Source organism: Dromiciops gliroides, chromosome 3, assembly GCF_019393635.1.
Source record: "Dromiciops gliroides isolate mDroGli1 chromosome 3, mDroGli1.pri, whole genome shotgun sequence".
NCBI classification, from domain to species: domain Eukaryota; kingdom Metazoa; phylum Chordata; class Mammalia; order Microbiotheria; family Microbiotheriidae; genus Dromiciops; species Dromiciops gliroides.
The window spans coordinates 597,547,335-597,571,938 of NC_057863.1; the positions used below are offsets into that span (position 1 = coordinate 597,547,335).

A 24,604-nucleotide genomic window follows, 5' to 3' on the forward strand; every position below is an offset into this window, starting at 1 on the left:
TGGTAGTATAAAGTGGTATAAGTGGAAGTAGTGCTATACTTAGAGACTTATGCTCAAATAGTGGCTCTGACACATACTAGCTGTATGACTTTAGGTAAGTCACTTTAACCAACTTAGTTCTCAGTTTCCTTATCTACAAAACAAGAAAAATAGAATTCATGCTAACTCTTTTCACAGGGTCATTATAACAAAACACTTTGGAAACCTTAAAATATTATAGAAGTTTTGATAGAAAGCCAAGCCAAATAATTTTTTGTGCATAAACCAATCAAAAGTGATGAGAAAAGTAATTCATAGCAAACTCTAAAGCTGTTAATGTTTAAACGTATCAGGCTTTAAAGATTTCTATTAGGTTCTTACTTTCCAGAGAACTTAAATTTGATCTGGAAATTTAAAAGTTCAACCTTGCAAAAGATGTGTCCAATAAATCAACTACTTTTGCTAAAAATGCTATGACAGAAAGCAGAAGGTTCTTACCTTTCAGACAGGGCTACAGGTTCTAAGGACAGATTACCATCTGGTTTGTAGAGCAGCTAAACTGTTTAAGAATCCTTTTAGGTATCTGAGCAAAGCTTCAAGCTGCCCCACCCTACCTTGAAAAGTCATACTCCTGATGGAGATGATGGCATGGCTTTATAGAAACAAAGCCAAGGTACAGTCCAAGGGTAACGGCACCACCGAAAGGAATTCTTTAATTCATTCCCCCAGGCAAGTCCTTCACTCACAGTGCCTCAGCATTCCCATCTGCAAAAGAGGGACAAGAAATCCTTATTAGTAGGCAGATCTAGTGAGCTGAATATAGAACAGGGATTCACCAGATTTGCTACATGACTCTCAGGGTAAGTCATTTAAGATTCCCTGTGTTTCAGTTTCTCCATCTATAAAATGGGGAGAATAACACAAAGGATCACAGAACTGTAGAGTTGGAAGGGATTTTATAAAGGAAGAAACTGGGTCCCACACTTGTCTTAGATCATACAGCAAATTAGTGACACACTTTGGAGTAGATGCCAAGTTTCTTGACTCACCATTATTTAAGTCTGTAAAGTGCTAAGAAATTTAAATAAATGACACTATATAATACCATAATCCAATGACAAGTATAGCAAAGCAAGATAATTGAGGCAGCTAGGTGGCTCAGTGGATACAGCACTCAACCTGGAGTCAGAAAGACCTGAGTTCAAATCCAGCCTCAGACACTCACTACCTATGTGACCCTGAGCAAGTCACTTAACTTCTGTTTGCCTTAATCCACTGGAAAAGGAAATTGCAATCTACTCCAGTATCTTTGCAAAGAAAATCCCATAAGGGTCATGAAGAGTTAGACATGAATAAATGACTAAACACCACTTATGAGAATATTACATGAAAAGATTTTTTTTTTTTAGTGAGGCAATTGGGGTTAAGTGACTTGCCCAAGGTCACACAGCTAGTAAATGTTAAGTGTCTGAGGCCGGATTTGAACTCAGGTACTCCTGACTCCAGGGCCGGTGCTCTATCCACTGTGCCACCTAGCCGCCCCTCATGAAAAGATTTTTAATAAATATTTCAAAGGCTGGACACATTGTAGAGGAGTAGTTTTTAAATATATAACTTATTTTTTCTTAAAATGATATGTTATAAGAAGGTAACTGCTGCTACAGACTGTTCCTTAACTTTGGATACCAGCTAAGACTCAAGGGATAAAGTCAACTGAGCCTGTACATCTGAAAGAAATAAAGACACAGTGCCTGTACACAGTGTATTTGACCGGATAAAAATACAAAAAAAATTTAGTTATCAGCTGGACAAGAAAGACTCAAATTGGACCAAAAAATCCCAGCAATCTCCCAAGGGCGCTTAAGACATCATAGTCCAGAATTTCAGGCTTCACTGCAAAGCTTTCCTGGCTCAGATGACAGCTCTATGACCTTATCACCTATCTCTGATGAAGCTTCAATGTCTGCTAGCCATAAAAATGGGAGAAATAAGACTTTTGAACTACCCACCTTAGAGGAGTCTTGGGAAGAAAGCACTTTATAAACTTCTAAGCTTTATATAGCTTTTGGCTATTGCTATTATAAAAATATGAATCATCATTATTATTATCTTTCTAATACTGCACCATGTATTGCCAGAAAATTATGACAACTTTTGATATCAAAGGTCAATGGAAGTTTGCAGGATCTAAAGATGTACTTAACTCTTACAAAACCTTACAAAGAATATATTGGGCAATTTTGACTAAGGTGAGAATGGAAGCACTGATATATGTAAGCCTGAACACGCCTTCACCTCAGGACCCGCTGAGGGAAAAAAAAATAGTATAAAATCCACTGGTGTCTTTCAACTGTAGGTCATTTTTTTCCTTTTTGCTAGGTGTTAAGTTCTGATAACTTAATTAAAAGAATGGGAGCTTTCATTCAATCATTTAACTATTTTAGGCAAGGAACAAGAGAAAAGGGAAGTCAAAGGCTGTTCCATTCAAAGCTGTTTAAGGTATAGGTACTTCTGAGAGCATTAGATCAAAGGAGGGGAGGTAATGGGATACAGTGGAAATAATAACATATTCATATGTTGCTCTACAATTTGCAAAACTCTTTACATACATTATCTCATTTGAACTGGTTCACAACGCTAGGAAATGGGTGCTGCAGATATCATTACTCCCATTATACAGATGAGGAAACTCAGGTTGACAGGACCTTGTCTACCTTCATATGGCCAGTGGGAGTCAAAGGAAGCCATGAATCCTACTCTTCCTGCCTGCAGCTGCAGCACTCGATCTGGTACCTGAATAGAGATTTAAGAGTCAGAAAACTTGACTCATATTCCAACTTTACATTCAGGCTGACAGATTCAGAGCCAGAAGAGACGGCATCAATTACCCCAATCCCAACACTTTAGGAGCTGTGTCACCTTGGGCAAGTTATTTGGCCTGATTTCTAAGATGAGAGGGATGAATTGCTGGATGATCCCTAAGGCCCTCTCCAGCTCTAAGTCCTATGACCCTCGAGGACAGAGATTTTGTGCTCTGTAAATTTTGTGTCAGCCGCAGCCCCCAGAAGCACTGTACACAACCCTTTGATAAATCTTTGTTACATTGTATTACATTGTATCCTATGGTTAACTAATATATTCCTTCATGAAAGCACAAACACTGGCTCGGCACACTTAAGAGATTTACCCATAAGGAAACAGAAGTCCAGAGCAGTGAACAGGGTCGCCCAGAGCTGGCGAGTAGCAGCCTAGAACCAGAGCACAGGTCTCTAGGCCCTAAGAGGGTACTTTCTACTAGACTGTGCTTCCTCTCACTTGTTCCATAGTGGCCAGACAGGATAAGTTAACCAAATGGGTAGGAAATAGAAAGAGTTGTAGGCTGGCTAACTTATCTGCCTTCCCTTTTTTTTATTAGCAGATCCACCAGGCCCAGCTTTCCCTCATTTCCTTTCACTTCATTAAAGGATGAGCAGTGATAAAGAGAGGATAATGCTCCTTTGAGATGATCCATCAGAAGAAGGGGGAGGAGGAGGAGAATTGAGCCAGGAGATCTCTCTCTCACAGCAGGCAATAAACCTTGTATGGATGTGGCAGATGTGAACAAAGAAGATGGAGCAGATCCCCTCTCCTTGGCTGCGTTCCCTGCCCCCCACTCCCTCTGCTGCAGTTGCGCAGCTTGACGTGCACACAGATAGAATGGCACTGGAGAACATCAATATTGCCTTTAACAAGAAAGACGCCCAGGAACAAATGGATAACAAAGATGCTGAGAGACTGGGGGTTGTCTGTCGCCCTTTGTTTTCATGAGAGCAGACAGTGTCTACAAGACCAGCCCTCTCTGAAAGCAAATAGGCAGCACTAGCTGTTGTAGAAAACAAGAGGGAAACCAGGATTTTTGGTGGAGCTTAACTGGGGATACATCAGACAGTCCCCCTCCCCCAAACCCCACTGATGCTAGGCAGGCAGTGCAAGTGGTACAGCTCGGCTCACAGGGAGCAGTGTAATAGGAAAAATACAGGACCGGGATGGATCGTCCCCATGACACTTAATAGCTGAGAGACTTTTAAAGAGGATAACATCAAACAGATGCCACCTATTTTCACAGTGAGGGGCCACTGTGAGGATCAAATGAGAGATCCTATAAAAAGCTTTCTAACCGTCAGACCACTGGCAAGCAAGCATTTCTTTCCCCACTAGCTCCTTTCACTGAAATCTGAACTGCTTTACTTCTTTGCAGAATGAATGATACGAGTGTACACAGTACACAAAAAGTTGAGGATATAATGAATTTATATTAAGATACTTTATGAATATACTTTATGAATTTATATCAAGATACTTTATGAATGTACTCTGGAGGCTGGTCATTTCAAGAAAACCTCTCAGGATCCTTTTTGAAAGCAAATGACTGCCCCTACATTAAGCTCTTCTCTAAGTCTGGATTTTTATATCCTGGGTTTTCTCTTTTTACCTACTTCCCAAGTCTGGGGACAAAGGGCCCGGATTCAAGCCCTGGCTCTGTCATTTCCTAGCTGTAAGAGCCAGGGGAAATTATGTAACCTCCCTGAGCCTCTGTCTTTGCATCTGTAAGATGAGATGATATCTAAAGTCCATTCCACCTCAAAATCCTATGATCTTGTCATCTAAAGTCATCTAACTTCTCAGGGTGATAGTATCCTTACCTGCAAAAGAGGGGGATTGGCCAAGATGCTATCTCAGGTCCCTTTCAGATAGATGAATCTGCCTCATCCTTTGCTCTTAACAGGTAGCCTAAGGCTTCTGGCTAAATAAAATTGCTTTTCTACATCCTTTCCTTTCTATTCTTATAGGTAAATCTTGGATCCAGTCCCAAGACATCTCTCTGCATTATGCATAGCCTGGCTTTCCTGTCTTTTCACACGGTTTTCCTAGAGTCTGGCCACAGTCCAAGTCACCTTGTTGATTCTACCTCCATAACATCTCTTGCATCTCTACACTTCTTTCTACTCACACAATATCTACCCTGGTCTAGACTTTCATTGGTTCTCACTTGAACTACTGCAATAACCCCCCCCCTTTTTTTTTTGGTGAGGCAATTGGGGTTAAGTGACTTGCCCAGGGTCACACAGCTAGTACGTGTTAAGTATCTGAGGCCGGACCCGAACTCAGGTCCTCCTGACTCCAGGGCCGGTGCTCTATCCACTGCGCCACCTAGCTGCCCCTGCAATAAACTCTTAAATGGTCTTCCTGCCTCCAGTCTCTATCTGTTCTGATCCATCCTCCATACAGCTGCCAAATTGATATTGCTAAACTGAAGATCTGTCAATGAAATCTTCCTGCTAAAAAATCTTCAATGGTTCCCTATTGCCTCTGGGATAAAATACAAACTCCTCAGTCTGATATTTAAAGCTCTCCCACTTCCATTTATGATCTTGTCATACCATATTCCCATTACACAAAGAATACTGTTCCAGTCAAACTGGTGTGCTAGTGTTCCCCATATCCAAGATTCCATTGTTCACCTCCGTGCCGTGCCTGGAATATGGGCCCTCCCCATCTCCACGTCGTGAAACGCCTACTTTCCTTCAAAGCTCAGTTCAGGTGCTGCGTGCTCCACAAGGCTTTTCCTGACACTCCAATGACTTACACTTTGTAAGATTTTGTATGTACTTATTTGTGGACCTGTTGTATTACAGAGAAGAACCTAAGTTCCTCGAGAGTAGGGACTTTTTTCTTGGTATCTATAGCCCCTAAGATAATGCTTTGCACAGGGTAGGCCCTTAATAAGAACATATGGAATTAAAACACATCCTCTTGTCATTTCCACACTCTCTTCACTTCAACTTGCCTAAAGTATCAGGGCCCAGTACCTCAGCTCACATTTAACCTTTGCTAAACTAACCCAGATGTCCTACAACACCTTGAAATCTCTCTCATGTCCTCCCTGGTCCTTTGCTCTCCCTAGCAAATCTTACTCCTGGCTCTTTTCTCTCTTATGTTCCTTCACAGCCTTCATCACCTTCCCTATACCAAATCACAGCCACCTCTTTCCCATCACAAATAAGAGCCAGCATTTATATAGTGCTTTTAAGGTTTGCAAAGTGCTTTGCACATATTAGCTCATTTGACTCTCACAACTACCCTGGGAGGTAGGTGCTATTAATAATCTCATTTTATAGAAGAGGAATCTGAAGAAGGCAAAAATTAAGTGACTTGCCCAGAATGACACAGCTAGTGTCTGGGGCAGATATGAACTCAGGCCTTACTTACTCCAGCTCCAATAACCTATTTGCTACACCATCTTGCTATTGTTCTAAGCCCCTCATTTTAAATAGGCAATAACCAAAGCTTAGAGCAGTTAAACAACTTGTCCAAAGTCATTTGTATCAGTTGTAAGAAGCAGAACTGAGATATGGACTCATGATCTCTGATTCCAAATCCATTTCTCTATCTACCACCAAATAATAATAATAATAATAACTAGCATTTATATAAGCCTTTAAGGTTTGCAATCTGCTCCAATATTAGCTCATTTTATCTTCATCAAACCTCTGCTATGTAAGTGCTATTATGACCCCCATTTTACAGATGAAGAAACTGAGGCAGGTGGAAGTTAAGTGACTTGTCCATGATCACACAACTAATCAGTGTCTAAGTTAGAATCTAAACTCATATCTTCCTGATTACAAGTTGAACACTTTATCCACTCCACTGATGACACTTCACCGTCATTTTATTGTTTACAACAATGTGAGGTAGTTAATGCAGGCATTGTTACTTTTTTCCTTTTCCTTTTCCTTTTCCTTTTTTTTGCCAGGTCAATGCTCAGGGTGAATGCAGGTATTATTATACCCATTTTTCAGATAAGGATTTTTGAGGCTCAATGAAGTTAAGTGCCTTGCCGATAGTTCCATAGTGATTTAAATGTCCATACAATACATTTTACCTCAAGTCTCCTAACCCCAAGTATAATGTTCTTTTTTCTTTTTTGGGGGGGGGCAGGGTAATGGGGGTTAAGTGACTTGCCCAGGGTCACATAGCTAGTAAGTGTCAAGTGTCTGGGGCCGGATTTGAACTCAGGTCCTCCCGAATCCAGGGCTGGTGCTTTATCCACTGTGCCACCTAGTTGTCCCACAGTACTCTTTTCACTGTGGCCAAATGCTTCCCAAGACATGTCTTTATCCTGTATCAAACCTCATCCCCTCTAGGATTCCTGATTCTCTCTGTTCTCCTTACTCTCTCTGTGTTATATTCATTCACATTCATCTCCACAGATTGCCTTAAAGTCATATCCCATATAAAAATAATCCAAACTTAAAGCTAAAGTAATGTTACATAGATGATGGAGTGTGATAAACTCTTCAAGGTAGGGGGCCACGTGTTTCTCTGGTGCCTTTTTCCATGCTACATGAGCCTCATTCCACAGCAGGCACTCAACATCAATCAACTAGTTGAATAGTTTGCATTTGTACAATACTTTTAACTTTTCCCACCACACTTGTACACACATTGTGTCCCTTTCCCAGTGTTTATACAGTGTTTACATCTGGTGTTGTCATGCCTGTCCCTGGCTTAGATGTTGACTGTTAGGCTGGGACTCTCAGAGGGTGGACACTGTGTCTGTAGGACTTGCTGAGGACATGGCCAGTCAAGTTTCACAGGCATGGGGTTTCATCATTCAGCATACCCTGTGGCTTTCCTGATTTATATATACAGACACAAGCCAACTCTGGGAATTCTCTTGCTTCTGTTGCTCCCATATGTGCACACTGACCTCTTTGAGGGATGGCTTTTTGCATGATACCACCAACTATACTAAATAGGAGATCATTTCTCTTTAGCAAGATGAAGAAATCTAGAATGAAATAAAGAAAAATGAGAAATGTGAACCTCTTTCAGAGTTATCTGCAAATGTCCAGATAATGAAAGGCAACTAGGGGCCAGTTTATCTTCTGCTCCACTCAGAAACTTGAAGCCTTTCTCCTACAAGACAGGAAGCCCCTTGAAAGCAAGGATTGTAAACACATACATCTTTTCTAAAGTACTAGTCAGAGTGAATGAGTAATAAGTACTGGCTGAATTCTTGACAATTTTAAATTTGTGACAACATAAAAAACTAGCAAGTATGCTACATACTGATCTTTGTGTTCTACTTGGGAACACAATTGTTCCACTCAATTGTAACACTGTTAGAATTATAGTCTGGAAGGAACCATAGAAAAATCATCTAGTCAAACCCCCTCCTTTTCCAGATGAGAAAACTGAGTCCCAGAAAGGGGAAGAGACTTGCTTAGGATCTCACAACCAGTCAGTGGGTTAAGAGCCTAGGTCTTGGGGCAGCTAGGTGGCGCAGTGAATAGAGCACTGGCCCTGGAGTCAGGAGGACCTGAGTTCAAATCTGACCTCAGACACTTAACACTTACCAGCTGTGTGACCCTGGGCAAGTTAACCCCAATTGCCTCACTAAAAAAAAAAAAAGAAGAGCCTAGGTCTCTAGATTTTTAATTCAGTGCTCCTTCCACTTCCCTGACTCTGTCAACAACAAATAATTAGAAGGCAGAACTTGGAGCATTTGGTAGAAGCTGCAAATAGGCTAATTTAGGCTTAGAAAACTTCTTTTAAAATGACAGCTTTCCAACAGTAAAATGAGTTGCCTCAGGAGGCTGTTTCCCTTCACTAAGTATCTTTAAGAAAAGGCTGGAACAAAGATTCCTTTTCAGCTATTACAGGGACTAGATTCCTGGCAAGTTCCCTTCCAATTTAGAAATTCTGATTCTGGAACACAAGCCTAAAACTGAAGAAACACAAAGGTGTATCAACAAGAATTTAAAAAAATATATGTTTTATTATGAAGAAACAATTTATGCCAAAGAAGATACTAAAGAGTATTAAATTTTATGGCATTCCACAATTTCTTCTGATCTTGGTATTTCCTCACATGTTGGCTAACCTCTTAACAAGGAGCCTCTTCGAGCTTAGCCAGGCTAGTTCTCAGATGACAGATACACACACTCACTAGGCCACACATGAAACTCATTCTGTTTAGTAAGACTCACTAGAGCTTGTACCTCTACTGGTAGAGCCTTTCAAAATGAGGGTCACAACTAAACCAGGATGATGTCTATACACATGTTTCCCAGTATGAATACAGTCCACATACTTGATACTAGTCTAAACATTAACCATTTGGATGCCTATAATTCTTCAACTAACTTTAAAATATGAGATAGCTACATTCAGAAAGCATAAAATAAGCAAATGTATTAAGAGGCTTCTTCAAGCATTTAATATAGTTAAAACTAAAATGATCTGAGCTCAAACAAAATTAACAAGAGAATGTTATTTTCCCTGGAGATTTGAAATTGGGTGTCCTGCAATAATCTATCTCCAAAGTGAATATGAAACACATTAATGATCAAAAAATAATGATTGGGGTAGGTAGGTGGCATAGTGGATAGAGCACCGGCCCTGGAGTCAGGAGGACCTGAGTTCAAATCCAGCCTCAGACACTTAACACTTACTAGCTATGTGACCCTGGGCAAGTCACTTAACCCCAATTGCCTCACCAAAAAAAAAAAATCAAAAAAATTTTCCCAGTGCCACTTAAAGCGAGTTAGAGAAAATTTGAATTGTCTTAATAACATATTGGGTTCCAAGCAAAACTCCAAATTCACTACCAAGAGCATGCATTCGTCCTACATCAATGGCCTTGTTTACCCTCTCAGCAAATCAGCACTCATCAGGAATGGCAAAATGTTAGGACAATGCTCCCAGCACTGGGCCCAGAATTACAACCTTTCAAACTCTGAAGTCACTTCAGAAATGATATGTTCCAACTTCTTGCCCCATGTAAGAAGAATCCTCTCTATAACATGCCTTACAGGAGTCAAGAGAATCATTTAGTCTCTGCTCCAAAGTTTCTAGTGATGAGTTTACAACCCCATAAGATTAGACATGGTAGGACACTTAGAATTGCTAGGGTGTTCTTCCTTATATTAAGATGAACAGTGCCTTCCAATAATTTATACTCTGATTCTAGTCCTGCCCTCTGAGGCCACACTGAACAAGCCTGCTCCCCTTTCCCCATAACACCTTTTCAGACATTTGAAGATAGAAATCATGTCCTTTCCTTCATCATCCCCCTCTTCCACCAACAGGATCTTCTTTTCTTCAGGTTAAAATGTCCCTTCAATGTATCTTCATATGGCATGATTTCAAGACCCCTTTGTCATCCTCTAAACATGCTCAAGTCCAATTCAAAGTCCAATTCACTTTGATCCACTACAACATGCTACAAGACCCAGCTAGCACTTGGGAGAGAGCCTGACACATAGGAGGCAATCAGTAAATTCTTACTGACTGACCAATGAAAAACTTCCTAATCAGAAGTGTCCAAAAGTAGAATGGGTTTTCTGGAGACAGTTCCCTTCTCATTAGAGATGTTCAAGCAGAGGCTGGATGATCACTTGTTAGGAGGAATATCTGCTTAAGCTTGGATGAGAGACCTCAGGTTCCCTTCCAGGTGAGACACCACCAAAAAAGGTGATATGCTATGATTTTTTGCATAAGCACATAATGATTAAACGACTGTAATAGGTAAACGGGCCACATGGAATGATTCCTTCAATAAATACATCCTCCTGAGCCAAGCTTACAAGTCTGGATCAGGAAAAGTAGAATGATTTATACCTTCTCTTTGCCCTCAGATTTCACTAAATCAAGAATTTTCCCCAAAAGCTAATTTAAGGGTTTTGATTATGAAAACTCAGTTTTGCACAGTCATTATTTAGCACGCCTAAGGCATTCTCTATTGGCCAAATGTTGTAAAAGTTCCTTACCAGCTAATTCACATAATGATAAGCACCTACCATGTCACATGCTATAGGGCAGAGGTAATCAAACACTCAGTCTGCTGGGGCTACATTTGACCCACAATACTCTTAAGTGTAGCCAGAACCAGATTAAAATGTAATTTGGAAATATTTAATAAAATACCTAAAATACAATAAATAGGCAATATTAATATGTGGTTTTCTAAGTCAATATGCAGTCTGCAGGGATCCTTACATAAAATTTGGTGGGCTCCCTTTCTATTTGAATTTGATACCTCTGCTACAGAGGAGTACAGAGAAGTACAAGAGACAATAACTGTCCTAAAGGCACTTATTTGGGAAAATACACGTAACTACCAATTCAAAATTACATGGGTTTAAATATCTGTTAAATGGGGTTTGATAGACAGTACAGATTAACAGTAAATAATAGTGAATATTTATATAGTACTTAAAGACTTTGGAGTTTACAAAGAGCTAGCTATATTTCATTTGATCCTCCACAACTCTATGAGATAGTTATAATAATAACAAAAATAATGACAATAGCTAGCAATTATATAGAGCTTTAAGGGCTGCAAGTATTTAACACATATTATCTCATTGTCCTCACAATAAACCTGTGAAGTGAGTGCTATTATTTTTTTATTTTTTGCAGGGCAATGGGGGTTAAGTGACTTGCCCAGGGTCACACAGCTAGTAAGTGTCAAGTGTCTGAGGCCGGATTTGAACTCAGGTACTCCTGAATTCAGGGCCGGTGCTTTATCCACTGCGCCACCTAGCCGCCCCTTATTTTCTTCATTTTACAGATGAGGAAACTGAGACTGAGAGAAGCTAAGTGACTTGCTCAGTCATATAACTAGTAAATATCATAAGGAGGAATCTGAATCTTCCTCAGGTATGGTAAGTGCTATGAGTCACTGAACTGGGGTGATCAAGGAAGGTTTTGCGGAGGAAATGGTATAGAAGTGGCTCACTATCACCTCCAGGATCACATATAAAATCTTCTGTTTCCCATTCAATGTCCTTTATATCCTGGTTCCCCTACCTTTCTAGTCTTCTTATACCTTCCTTACATTGTCCTTCCCTTTCTTCCCCTTTACTTTCCTACCTCAACATGTACTCTAGGATACAGTGACACTGGTCTTATTGTTCCCCACACAAGATCTGACTCTGGGTATTTTCATTGGCCATCCCCCATGCTTCTTGGTTTCCCTAGTCTCCTTTAAGTCCCAGCTAAAATTCTATCTTCTACAGGAAGCCTTTCCTGGTGCCTTTTAATATTAGTGCCTCCTCTCTTTTGATTATCTCTAATTTATCTTGTCTATAGCTTGTCTGTACACAGGTGTTTGCATGTTGTTTCCCCATATTATACTGTGAGGTCCCTGAAAGCAGGGACTGTCTTTTGGCTTCTTTGTATTCCCAGAGCTTGGCACAATGCCTGACACATAGTAGCTACTTAATAAAATATTTACTGGGAATGAATCTTAGCTTTGCCACTAACATGCTGTGTGACTTTAGGCAAACTGCTTTTCCTCAATGGCCTTCAGTTATCTCCTCTGTAAAATGTGGAGGTAGGACCAAATGAGGGGTTCTTACCATTTTCTGTGTCATGAATGCCTCTGGCACTCTGGTAACACCTATGGAACACTTATCAGGATAATATTTTTAAATTCACAAAATAAAATATATTGGAATGCAAAGGAAACCAAAGGTTTGTCAAAATAAAGATTTTTTGTCTTATCCAAGTTTCTGGACTCCTTGAGGGGAGGAGTCCATGTATCCTGTATTAAGAACCACTAAACTAGATAATATCTAAAGCCCTTTCTAGCTCTAACATGCTAGAATAATAAAAGCTCCTTGGAAGATATGGCAGATCCCATGGCTAGTAAAAGAATCAATGAACTATTCACCTCTTGGATACAATCAAGGGTCTATTTATTACCTATAGAGTCCTTTCAGTTTGGGATGCATGTGTCCTTTGGGGCTATTCCTCTATTTGTGTATTAATAAAGCCACAGATTAGGTGTGAAGCTTCCTGGGGCTTAAACCAGAGAGGATATGAAATAGCTAAATTCTCAGTAAAGGTCTCTCTGCTTCCAGAAAAGAGTTCTTTGAATTGATCTAATGAGGAGTGAAATGGTTGACCTTTAGAATTAATCAATCAATAAGCACTAGAACATAGGCTTTAGCTGTTGAGAAGTTTAATTTCATTGATATCGATGACTTTTTGGTTTGTTAATTTTGGGACACTGAAGCTATAAGAAGATAGAATACATGTCTAATCCATGCCAAACTATGTAGGTAGAGGAGCAATAAAATCTGTTATCAATTGATAGCATCTACCAAGTACCTACCACTTGTCAATAAACAGTATGCATTATTATACAAGGAAGTGTAAGTCCCTGTCCTTCAGGAGTTAATAGTCTAGCTGAAAAAAAAAAAGACATATATACCACATAAATCCAACTCACAATAAGGAAATGAGTGGTATAGACAATAAAGGCTGTAGGAAGCAGGGAGACATACGGGAGGAGAGGGTGATTGTGAAAGGTCTTCATGAAGGGGGGACAGTCTGAATGGGGTTTTGAAGGATGGTTAGGATTCAATAGTTGGAGAGGAGCTCTATAATGGCAATAGCCACATCAGTTCTGTCTGTATCAACCCAAGGCATAGCACAGTGAACTGTACAATAAATAAATGAATGAATAATTTCCAAGAGGAGAGAATGATATGTACAAAGGAGATAGGAAAGCACAAAGCAAATTCAGTAGGTAGGGTTTGTATAGAAGGTAGAAAGCTAATGAGCCTTGAATGCCAGGGCAAGGAGTACAGACTTTGTCCCATAAACAGTAGGGAGTGACTGGAGATTTGGAAGCAAGGAATTAATATAAGGGAAGTAGTGCTTATGGAAGATTAATCTGTTAGTATGAAGGATGAAGACCAGGAGAGAGTGAAGTCTGAAACTGGCTATCACACTGGAGTGGGTTAATTGAATAGACACCCATGAAACATCAAATGACAAAATCCTTTATGGGAGAAATTCTTTACCTCATGGGCCATATGGGCACCATTCCCTGGGGACATACTGTGGGCTTGTAGTTAGGACACCTGGTCTCTAATACAAACTCCACCCAACTCACACTGACAGATCAATATTTCAAATGCACTCTTTTCATCATGTTATTCTCTAGTTCAAAAATCTTTAATGGATCTCTATTGCCTAGCAAGTAAGGTGTAAAGTGAATGAACCTGGCATCAAAATCTCTCACAATATGTCTCAATGGTCTTTGCAGATCATCTCATACCATTCTTCCCATATTCATTTTCCAGCCATTCACAGAACTCATTAATTAAACAATCTACAATCACTTATCACATTAAATACCTACTATATGCCAAGAACTGTGCTAGGATACAAAAACAACAATAAAAACATAAAATAATCCCTGATCTCAAGGAGTTTACATTCTATCAAGGTGACAATAGATGCATATACACAATTATATCCAGAATAAATGTATATACAATAAATTAAAAATCAATACAAATTAGTTAGGGAGGAGGGCATGTGGTAGTTGGAAAGGGGGAGGCCTTATGGAGAAGGCTGTACTTAATCTAAGACTTGAAGGAAGTAAGGGGATCTACAGAGCAGAGGTGAGGAGAGAGTCAATTTCAGGCATGAAGGACAGTTAAAATGGCTGTCTATGGACTGTGCCGGGAGTGGAGCCAAGATGGCAGAGGAAAGGCATTAAGTGCTTAGAGCTCCTGACACAATTACTCACAAAAGCTCCAAACACAGCCATACGACAACCCCTGGAGCAGCAGAACCCACAAAAAGATGAGATGAGATTATTTTCCAGCCAAAGATAGCAAAATGGCTGTCTGCTAGTTGTTCCCTGTATACATTATATTTCCCATTTCTGTGACCTTGGATATATTATTCACATGCATGAAAAACATTCCCTCTTCCATTATTCCATTATTCCATTCAATTCAAATATTTATTAAGTGCCCGCTATGTGCAAATGCCTACTACTACTGCAGATACAAAGAGAAAAATCAGTGACTCTGTATAATTAGACCTGATAAAGAGTTTACAATCCAATGGGGAGATACAACAGGCACACAAATAAATAAAGAGTAATTTCAAGAGGAAGAGAGCCCTAATAACTCGGGAAAAGCCCTATACAGGTGGTGGCACCTAAGCTGTACTTTGAAAGGTAGGCATACTACAAGGTGGAAGTGAGGAGAGGGCACAGGAAATCACATGCGAAAGCACACAAATATAAGATGTAATGTTGTATGTGGGGCTAGCAGGTCAGTTTGATTAGAACATATTATATGAAGGGGTATGATATGAAAAAATAATGGAAATATAGAAAGAGAGGCTTTAAATACTACTTAACACATTATATTTTATCCTACAGAGAAGAGGAAACCCCAGAAGATTTTTGTGTACAGGAGGAGGTGGCATAGTTAGATCTGTTTGGCACGTATATGGAGGATGGACTGGACCAGGTAAAAAAGGAAGGGAGAAGGCAAGAAGATCAATTAAGAGGTTATTGCAATAGTCCAGGTGAGAACTAATGAGGACTTGAACCAGGGTAGAGGTATGAGTGAAGAGAATGAGATTGATGCAAATGATGTGGAAGTAGTATCAATAAGACTGGGCAAATGACTCAATATGGCAGTGAAATGATGGGAAATCACAAAAGACTCCAAGCTCTGAAAACAGTACCATGAAGCTTGGGACAGTGTTCCTTCCACCCAAGGAACAGAGTCCAACTTTAACAATGCTAAAGGGCAGCTAGGTGGTGCAGTGGATAGAGTGCCAGGCCTAGAGTCGGGAACACTCATCTTCCTCAGTTCAAATCTGACCTCAGACACTTACTTGCTGTGTGATCCTGGGCAAGTCACTTAATCCTATTTGCCTCAGTTTCCTCATCTGTAAAATGGAAAACCACTTCAGTATCTTTGCCAAGGAAACCTCAACTAGGATCATGAAGAGTTGAACATAACTGAAAATGACTGAATAGTCAAGAAATAGGCTGTGGAAATAAGCAAACAATAAAAAGAACCTTACAATAAAAAGCTACTAAGCTAACAGGAAAGATCAAGACACAAACTGAAAAGAAGATATCAATGACAAAATGATTACAAAGCAAAGCCTCAAAGAAAGATGTGAATTGTTTTTTGTTTTTAAATTTTTTTTCTTTTTTTTTTTGGTGGGGCAATGAGGGTTAAGTGACTTGCTCAGGGTCACACAACTAGTAAGTGTCAAATGTCTGAATCCAGGGCCGGTGCTTTATTCACTGCACCACCTAGCTGCCCCCAAAAGATGTGAATTGAACACAAGTCCAACAAGAATTCTCGAAAGAGCTCAAAAAGTATTTTAAAAATCAAAAAAGAAAGGTAGAGAAAAAATTAGGGGGAGGGGTGAATGAGAATTATACAAGAAAATCATGAAAAGAAAGTCAACAGCTTGGTAAAAGAGGCAAAAAAAAAATACTGAAGAAAACAAGACCTAAAAACTCCAGAATACACCAAATGTAAAAGAGGCACAAAAATTCACTGAAGAGCTCCTTAAAAAGCACAATTGACCAAATGGAAAAAGAGGTACAAAAGCTCACTGAAGAAAAGAATACCTTAAAAGTTAGAATAGGGCAAGTAGAAGCTAATGACTCCATGAGACATCAAGAAATAATAAAAGAGTGAAAAAATAGAAGAAAATGTGAAATATCTTACTGGAAAAACAACTAATCTGGAAAATAGAGTGGGGAGAGATAATTTAAGAATTATTAGACTAGGTGCAGCTAGATGGCATAGTGGATAGAGCACCGGCCCTGGAGTCAGGAAGACCTGAGTTCAAATCCAGCCTCAGACACTTAACACTTACTAGCTGTGTGACCCTGGGCAAGTCACTTAACCCCAATTGCCTCACTAAAAAAAAAAAAAAGAATTATTAGACTACCTGAAAGCCATGATAAAAACAAAAAGAGCCTAGACATATTTCAAGAAATTATCAAGGAAACTTCCAGAAAGTAAAAGAGAAATTGAAAGAATCTACCTCTTGAAAGATGAAAATTCCCTGGAATATTATAGCCAAATTTTAGAGCTCACCTGACAAGGAGAAAATGTTTCAAGCAGCCATAAAGAAACAATTCACGTATCATAAAGCCAAAGTAAGGATAACACAAGATTTAGCAGCTTCTATATTAAAGGATTTAGAGGAGTTGGAATATGATATTCTGGAGGACAAAAGAGGTAGGATTACAACCAAGAATCATCTACCCAGCAAAACTGAATGTAATATTTCAGGTGAAAAATGTCTATTCAATGAAATAAATGACTTTCAAGTGTTCCTGATGAAAAGAGCAGAACTGAATGGAAAATTTGATATCCAAACACATTGACATTACAAACACAAGACTTAAGAGAAACATAAAAATGTAAACATGAAAGGGAAGTCATAAGAGACTTAATATCATTAAGCTGTTTACCTTCCTACATGGAAAGATGATATTTCTAATTCTTAAGAACTTCATCATTATTAGGGCATTTAGAATGAGTATATAGAGGGCATGGATATGAGTTGACTATGATAGGATGATCTCTGAGAGAAATTATTCATTTACTATTATTTTAATAATGAATTATTATATTAGGATCCAGGCTTTCCCCTTTATTTCTTCATTTAAGGCCCAGTCCCTGTAAAAAGTCAGTCTCTGAAGGATATGACTAATTAATAAGATTGCACTAGCCCTCAGGAAATATGCTCTTCAATCTTGAGCACGACTTTACCCAACTAGGAGCCCTAATTTCTATTTAAAGTGTAAACAGAATCCAATCTGGGCAAGTTCTTACCCTAGGGAAAGGAATTCTGTCCTTGTACCCATTAATTAGAGTTTAGGGTAACCCAGCTAATGAAGGAGAAAACCAATCAGAGTGATCTGGATGGAGGATTTCCCTGTCCACAGTGCTGGAGGTGGTGAGGGGGTGGGGGACTGATAGATGGGAGGGTAGATTAAGAGGAGCAAAACAGTTTGACTTTCAGGGCGGAGCCAAGATGGCGGAGGAAAGGCCGTGAGCTCTTGAACTCATGACACAATCGCTCCAAAAAACATCCAAATAATGCCGTAGGAAAATGTCCTGAACAGCAAAACTCACAGAAGAACATGCTAAAATCATCTTCTAACTAAGAACGGCTTGGAAGGTCAGAAGGAGGTAGCTGCTGTGCTGATACAAGAGTCAAGCTCAACCCCACAGTCACCTTGACACAGATACAGTCCCAGGAAGGCCTCACCAGAGAAGGAGACCCCCAGAGCCTCTGAATCAGCTAAAGCGCCAGTGTCATCTGGAACTAAGCTCACAGTTTGGTGAGAGGGCTGAGCCCTGGGAAGGGGGGAGACTACAGGGGTCTATGCTGGTGCTGAGGCAGAACTTGGATTTTTCACCCCTGCTGAGAACCAGGCAGTAGGCTTGAGTAGCTGTGGCCCAGGTTGGGGAGGGGCACAGGTTCGTTGGAGCTAACAACCACAACACACAAAGCTGGTTGATTAACAAGTTGGTCTGGGGTCATCTATGGACCAGGGAACAGGCCAGGCGAGTGAAGAACCTGATCTTCCTTAAATCATACCACCTGGGACTTCTTAAGCTTGGGATACTGCAGCCTGGAAATAGTGCCCCACTTTAAGGAACTAAAAGTCAAGTAAAAGAAAGGCAAGATGAGCCAACAGAGAAAGGTGAGGACCATAGAAAGTTTCTTCAGTAACAAGGAAGACTGAGGAAGATGTCAACATCAGGGCTCCTATATCTAAAGCTTCCAAGAAAAATATGAATTGGTCTCAGGCCATAGAGGCGCTCAAAAAGGATTTTGAAGATAAAGTTAGAGAAGGAGAGAAAAAAATGGAAAGAGAAATGAGGGTGAGGGAGGAAAGACATGAGAAAAAAGTCAACAGCTTGAAAAGCCAAATCAAAAAGCTTTCTGATGAAAATAACTGCCTAAGAATTAGGATTGAACAAATGGAAGCCAGTGACTTTATGAGAAACCAAGACACAATAAAGCAAATCCAAATGAATAAAAAAATAGAGGGCAATGTGAAATATCTTCTGGGAAAAACTGCTGACCTGGAAAATAAGTCCAGGAGAGATAATTTGAAAATTATCGGTCTACCTGAAAACCATGATCAAGGAAAGAGATTAGACATCATCTTCCAAGATATTCTCAGGGGAAATTGTCCTGAAATTCTAGAAGAAGAAGCTAAAATAGAAATTGAAAGAATCCACCGATCACCTTCAGAAAGAGATCTCAAAAGGAAAACTCCTAGGAATATTATAGCCAAATTCCAGAGCTCTCAGGTTAAGAAGAAAATATTGCAAGCTGCCAAAAAGAAAGAATTCAAGTACTGTGGAGCCCCAGTCAGGATAACACAATATCTAGCAGCTTCTACATTAAAGGACCGGAGGGCATGGAATATGATATTCCAGAGGGCAAAGGAATTGGGATTACAACCAAGAATCACCTACCTAGCAAAACTCATCATAACCTTTCAGAGGAAAAAATGGGACTTTAGTGAAAAGAGGACTTTCAGATATTTGTGATGAAAAGACCTGAACTGAATGGCAAATTTGACTTTCAAATACAAGACCCTAGAGAACAATAAAAAATTGGAGTTGGGGGACATGCCTGGGGTCATACAGTGGGTGACTGTTTTGTATCTGAGGCCGGGTTTTGGCTGGGATCCCCCTGGGTCCAGGGGTGATGCTTTGTCCACTGTGTCACCTAGCTGCCCCATGATGACATCTTTAGGGTTAAATTGAGGGGTTAGGGGAATGCACTGGGGGAAGAGGAAGGGCAGAGGTGAAATCCTACATGAAAGAAACAGGAAAAGGCTTATGGAGCGGGGGAAGAAATGAGAGAGGAGAAGGGCAGTAAATGAATTTTACACTCATCAGAAAAGGCTCAAAGACCTTAAACTCATCAGAGTTGTCTCAAGTAGGGACTAACACACACACACACACACACACACATCCAACTGGGTGGAGTAATCTATTTAATCTGGGCATTAAATGAGCTTAACATTCATCAGAATTGGCTCAAAGACCTCAAACTCAGCAGAATTGGCTCAAGGAGGGAATAATGTACACATCAATTGGGTAGAGTAATCTAACCCTGCAGGAAAATAGAAGGGGAAGGGGATAAAGAGAGAGGGGCAAAAGAAGGAAGGGCAGAGTGGGGGAGGGGACAGACAGAAGCAAATCCCTTTTGAAGAGTGATAGGATGAAAGAAGAGGGATAATAGAATAAATATTATGGGGAAGGGAATATGATGGAAGGGAAACAGTTAACAATAGTAATCATGAAAAAGAGAAAAGGCAGAAAAATTGTACCAAAAATATTTATAGCAACTCTTTGTGGAGGGCTAAGAATTGAGAATCAAGGGAATGTCCACCAGTTGAGGAATGATGGAAGAAGCTGTGCTATATGATTGTGGTGGAATGGTCTTGTGATATAGGAAATGACAAACAGGATGATACCAGAAAAACCTGGAAAGACTAATGAACATCGATGTATAGTGAAGTGAGCACAGCTGGGAGGACATTGTGTGTAGTGACAGCAGTATTGTTCAATGAGCAATTGTGAATGACTTAACTACTCTCAGCAGTGCAATGATCCAAGACAATCCCAAGGAACTAATGAGGAAGCTTACTATCCACCCCCATAGAAAGAACTGATAAAAAGAACACTTGTGGATTGTACATATATAACCTGGTTGCAATCTTGTGGAGGGGGGAGGAAAGGGAGAGAGGGAGAAAAATTTGGAACTCTAAATTTTATGAAAATGAATGTTGAAAACTACCTTTACATGTAACTGGAAAAAATAAAATAAATGTTTGTTGCTTAAAAAAAAGAAAAGAGGAGCAAAACAGACTTTTGAAAAGGGACAGGGTAAAAAGAGAGAGCAGATAGAAAAAGTAGATGGGGGGGCAGCTAGGTGGGGCAGTGGATAAAGCACCGTCCCTGGAATCAGGAGTACCTGAGTTCAAATCCGGCTTCAGACACATAACACTTACTAGCTGTGTGACCCTGGGCAAGTCACTTAACCCCAATTGCCTCACTAAAGGAAAAAAAAAGAAAAAGAAAAAAAGAAAAAGTAGATGGGGAGAAATACAGTTAGTAAATCATAACTGTGAATATGAATGGGATAAATTCACCCATAAAACAGAAGCAGATTGCAGAATGGATTAGAAAGCAAATCCAACAATATGTTATTTATAAGAAACATGGTTGAAATAGACACAGAGTAAAAATAAGGGGTTAGAAAAGAATCTATCATGCTTCAGCTGAAGTAAAAAGGGCAGGGGTAGCCATCATGATCTCAGACAAAAGAAAAGAAAAAAAAAGATCTAAGTAAAAAGATAAGTAAGGAAACCATATTTTGCTAGAAGGTAAAATAGACAATGAAGTAAGCAAAACTAAAAATATATGCACCAAATATATATAGCATAGCATCCAAATCCTTAAATAAAAAGTTTAACGAGTTTTAGGAAGAAATAGTAAAATTATACTAGTGGAGGACTTCAACTTTATCTTCTCAGAACTAGAGAAATCTAAACATAAAATAAATTAAAAGGAAATTAAGGAGATGAACAGAAATTTTAGATATGATAAACCACTGAAGAAAACTGAATGTAAATTAAAAGTATACCTTTTTCTCAGCTGTACATTGCACCTTCACAAAAATTGGCCATCAATAAGGGTATAAAAACTTCAAAAACAAATGCAAAAAACCAGAAATGTTAAATACATCTTTTTCTGATTGTAACGGAATAAAAATTACATTCAATAAAGGACTGTGGAAACACAGATGAAAAATTAATTGGAAACTAAATACTTTAAGCCTAAAGAATGAGTGGGCCAAAGAACAAATCATAGAAATAATAATTTAATCAAAGAGAATGATGATAAAACAGCATACAACTTGTGGAAAACAATTTATGTCTCTAAATGCCTTCATCAATAAAAAGAGAAAGAACAGATCAATGATTTGGGGGTACAGGATTAAAAATTAGAAAAAGAACATATTAGAAATTCCCTTAAATATCTCATTGGAATTCCTGAAAAACAAATGAAAATTAATAGGAATGGAAGTAAAAAATAAACCCCATCACATTGAAAGTGAGGAGCTGGGTTCATATTTTTTAAAATCCCAATAAAATAGATAAACCATTGGCTAATTTGGTTGCTTGGAAAAACAGGTAATGAAAGAGTTCTACCAAATTCTTTTTATGACATAAACATAGAACTGATACCTAAACCAGGAAGAAAAAAAAAGAGAAAGAAAACTATAGACCAATTTCCCTAATGAATACTGATGCAAAAATTTTAAATAAAATACTAGCAAGAAGATTACAGCAATATATAACAAAGATCATATGACTATGTGACTATGTGGGATTTATACCAGGGATGCAGAGCTGGCTTAGTATTAGGTAAACTATCAGCATAATTGACCATACCAATAACAAAAACAACAAAAGTCATATGATTATTTCAATAAATGCAGAAAAGTCTTTTGACAATATACAACACTCATTCATATTAAAAACACTAGAAAGCAATCAACTATTGGCGGAGTTTGAAAAGATCCAACCATTCTGGAGAGTAATTTGAAACTATGCCCAAAGGGCTATAGAACTGTGCATACCCTCTGATCCAGCAATACCACTGCCAGGTTTATATCCCAAAGATATCCCCCAAAAGAGAAAAAGTCCTATTTGTACAAAAATATTTATAGCAGTTCTTTTCATGGTGGCTAAGAATTGGAAATCAAAGGAATGTATTGGGGAATAGCTAAACAAGCTATGGTATATAATGGTGATGGAATATTATTGTGCTATAAGAAATGACAAGCAGGATGATTTCAGAAAGGCCTAGAAAGACTTGTATGAACTGATATATACTGAAATGAACAGAACCAAGAGAACATTGTGCACAGAGAAATTATTATCGTGACAGAAATGCTAGTTATAGCAATAAGAGAAGAAAGAAATTGAAGGAATTAAAGTAGGCAATGAGGAAACAAAACTATTACTCTTTGCAGATCATAGGATGGTGTACTTAGAGAATGATAGAAAATCAACTAAAAATTAATTGAAATAATTAACAACTTTAGAAAAGTTGCAAGATATAAAGTAAACTCAATAAATCATCAGCATTTCTATATATTACTAACAAAGTCCAGAGATAGAAAAGAGAAATTCCACTCCTCTCTCCTGAAAGGAGAGACACAGCAGGAGATAGAAAACCTTTAGTCAAAGGGAGGGTTGCTCTTTGCACCAGAGATTCCCCATATCCCAGTAGCTGAGAGATTGTATTGGCAGCAGATGTGGAAGATGCCTTGTGCTGGCATAAATGGAAGTGTGGCAGCTGGCCCTGGCCCCTAGCAGTCTTTCCTCAGGGGACACCCTGTGCCCAGCAGGAGATAAAAGGCTCAGGACACTAACACCCATGGTCTGAGCTCTTTACACTTGAGGAGAATGGCTACAAGGCAGCAACAAAAAGTGGTAGACTCAGGGGCAGCTAGGTGGCGCAGTGGATAGAGCACCGGCCCTGGAGTCAGGCCTGAGTTCAAATCCGGCCTCAGACACTTAACACTTACTAGCTGTGTGACCTTGGGCAAGCCACTTAACCCCAACTGCCTCACCAAAAAAAAAAAAAAAGTGGTAGACTCCTTGCATAGATGGAAGACCCCCCAGCCTGCCCACTAGGAAAGGCTGGGAGGAGATGGGATTTTTGCAGCTGGTTTGAATGAAAAAGAGGAAATTTAACAAACTAGCAGAAGTGGCTTACCCACAGGATAACGTTAACTAGCTATGTGACTATGGGCAAGGTATGCCCTCCTCCTCCTCTATTCTGATCCTCAGTTTCTTTATCTAAAAAATGAAGAGGTAGGACTAGATATCTCTAAAATTTCTTTTCAGCCCTAATCTTATAAGAATCTATATGAGAACTCCTATTCTAGGAGCTTTATGAGCTAACTGCCCTGAGCCTCACTTTCCCAATCAATAAAATGAGAAACAAAACAAAATAAAACAAAACACCTGGCCATTTATCAACTCTATAAGAAAGTTCTAAAGGCTTAAATAGAAGCATCTGCAAAATGTTCTTCCTAAAGGCATTTCCAAAATTTAATCATGACTGGAAAACTAAAGGAGTAAGTGAACTGAAATTCAGTATAATTGGTTACAGTGAAGGAAAATAGCAGAGGCCAAGCACTATTTTTTAAAATGCTATATTAAAATGGATCATGATCAAAAACAGTTTCAAGGAAACAGCTGAGGAAACTCCCTAAAAAGGCAAAAGGGATATGTACGAATAAATGAAAAAAATGAACTAGGGACTTTAAGAACAATCTGTAAGCTACTTTCCAAACTCATAGGACCTTGTCAAAGACAGAAAGAGTGGAAGCAGGAACTGATGAGTATAATTGAAAGCTTTCAAAAGGCTTGTCCTCCACAAGAGTCTATTAAGTAGACTGTGCAAAAAAATACCTAGATTAAAAAAATCCAGTTTAGAAGCAAAGAAGAGAACAACGAATGTCTACCTCTAGTCCACCTCACTATGGTATTGAGATAGGCAATCAAAAGATACTCTTAAAAAGAACCCAGGAAAACATGAGTAAGTTTAGAAACAGTGGCAGAGAATACCACTACTAATCTGGGTAACTCAAGGACAAAGCAACAAAAATTAGAAAGAGCAATGTCAACTACTGAGCCTAATGGCTCTTGAATTAATTGTAACCCTTAGGG

The 24,604-nt window shown here is 39.2% G+C and overlaps 1 protein-coding gene across 7 annotated transcripts in view; it reads right to left on the reverse strand.

Annotated features, from left to right (window-relative positions):
• SCMH1 (Scm polycomb group protein homolog 1) overlaps positions 1 to 24,604 on the reverse strand; it is a 153,064-nt gene that overhangs the window by 94,808 nt on the left and 33,652 nt on the right. For 5 of the 7 annotated variants that reach the window (XM_043995986.1, XM_043995983.1, XM_043995984.1 and 2 more), the window contains one exon: positions 594 to 744. In XM_043995986.1, the coding sequence (XP_043851921.1) occupies positions 594 to 606 (13 nt within the window). In that variant the 5' untranslated portion in view covers positions 607 to 744. Of the gene's footprint in view, positions 1 to 477; positions 745 to 24,604 lie in introns of those variants that run through there. The other 2 variants (XM_043995987.1, XM_043995988.1) reach the window with 1 other exon arrangement.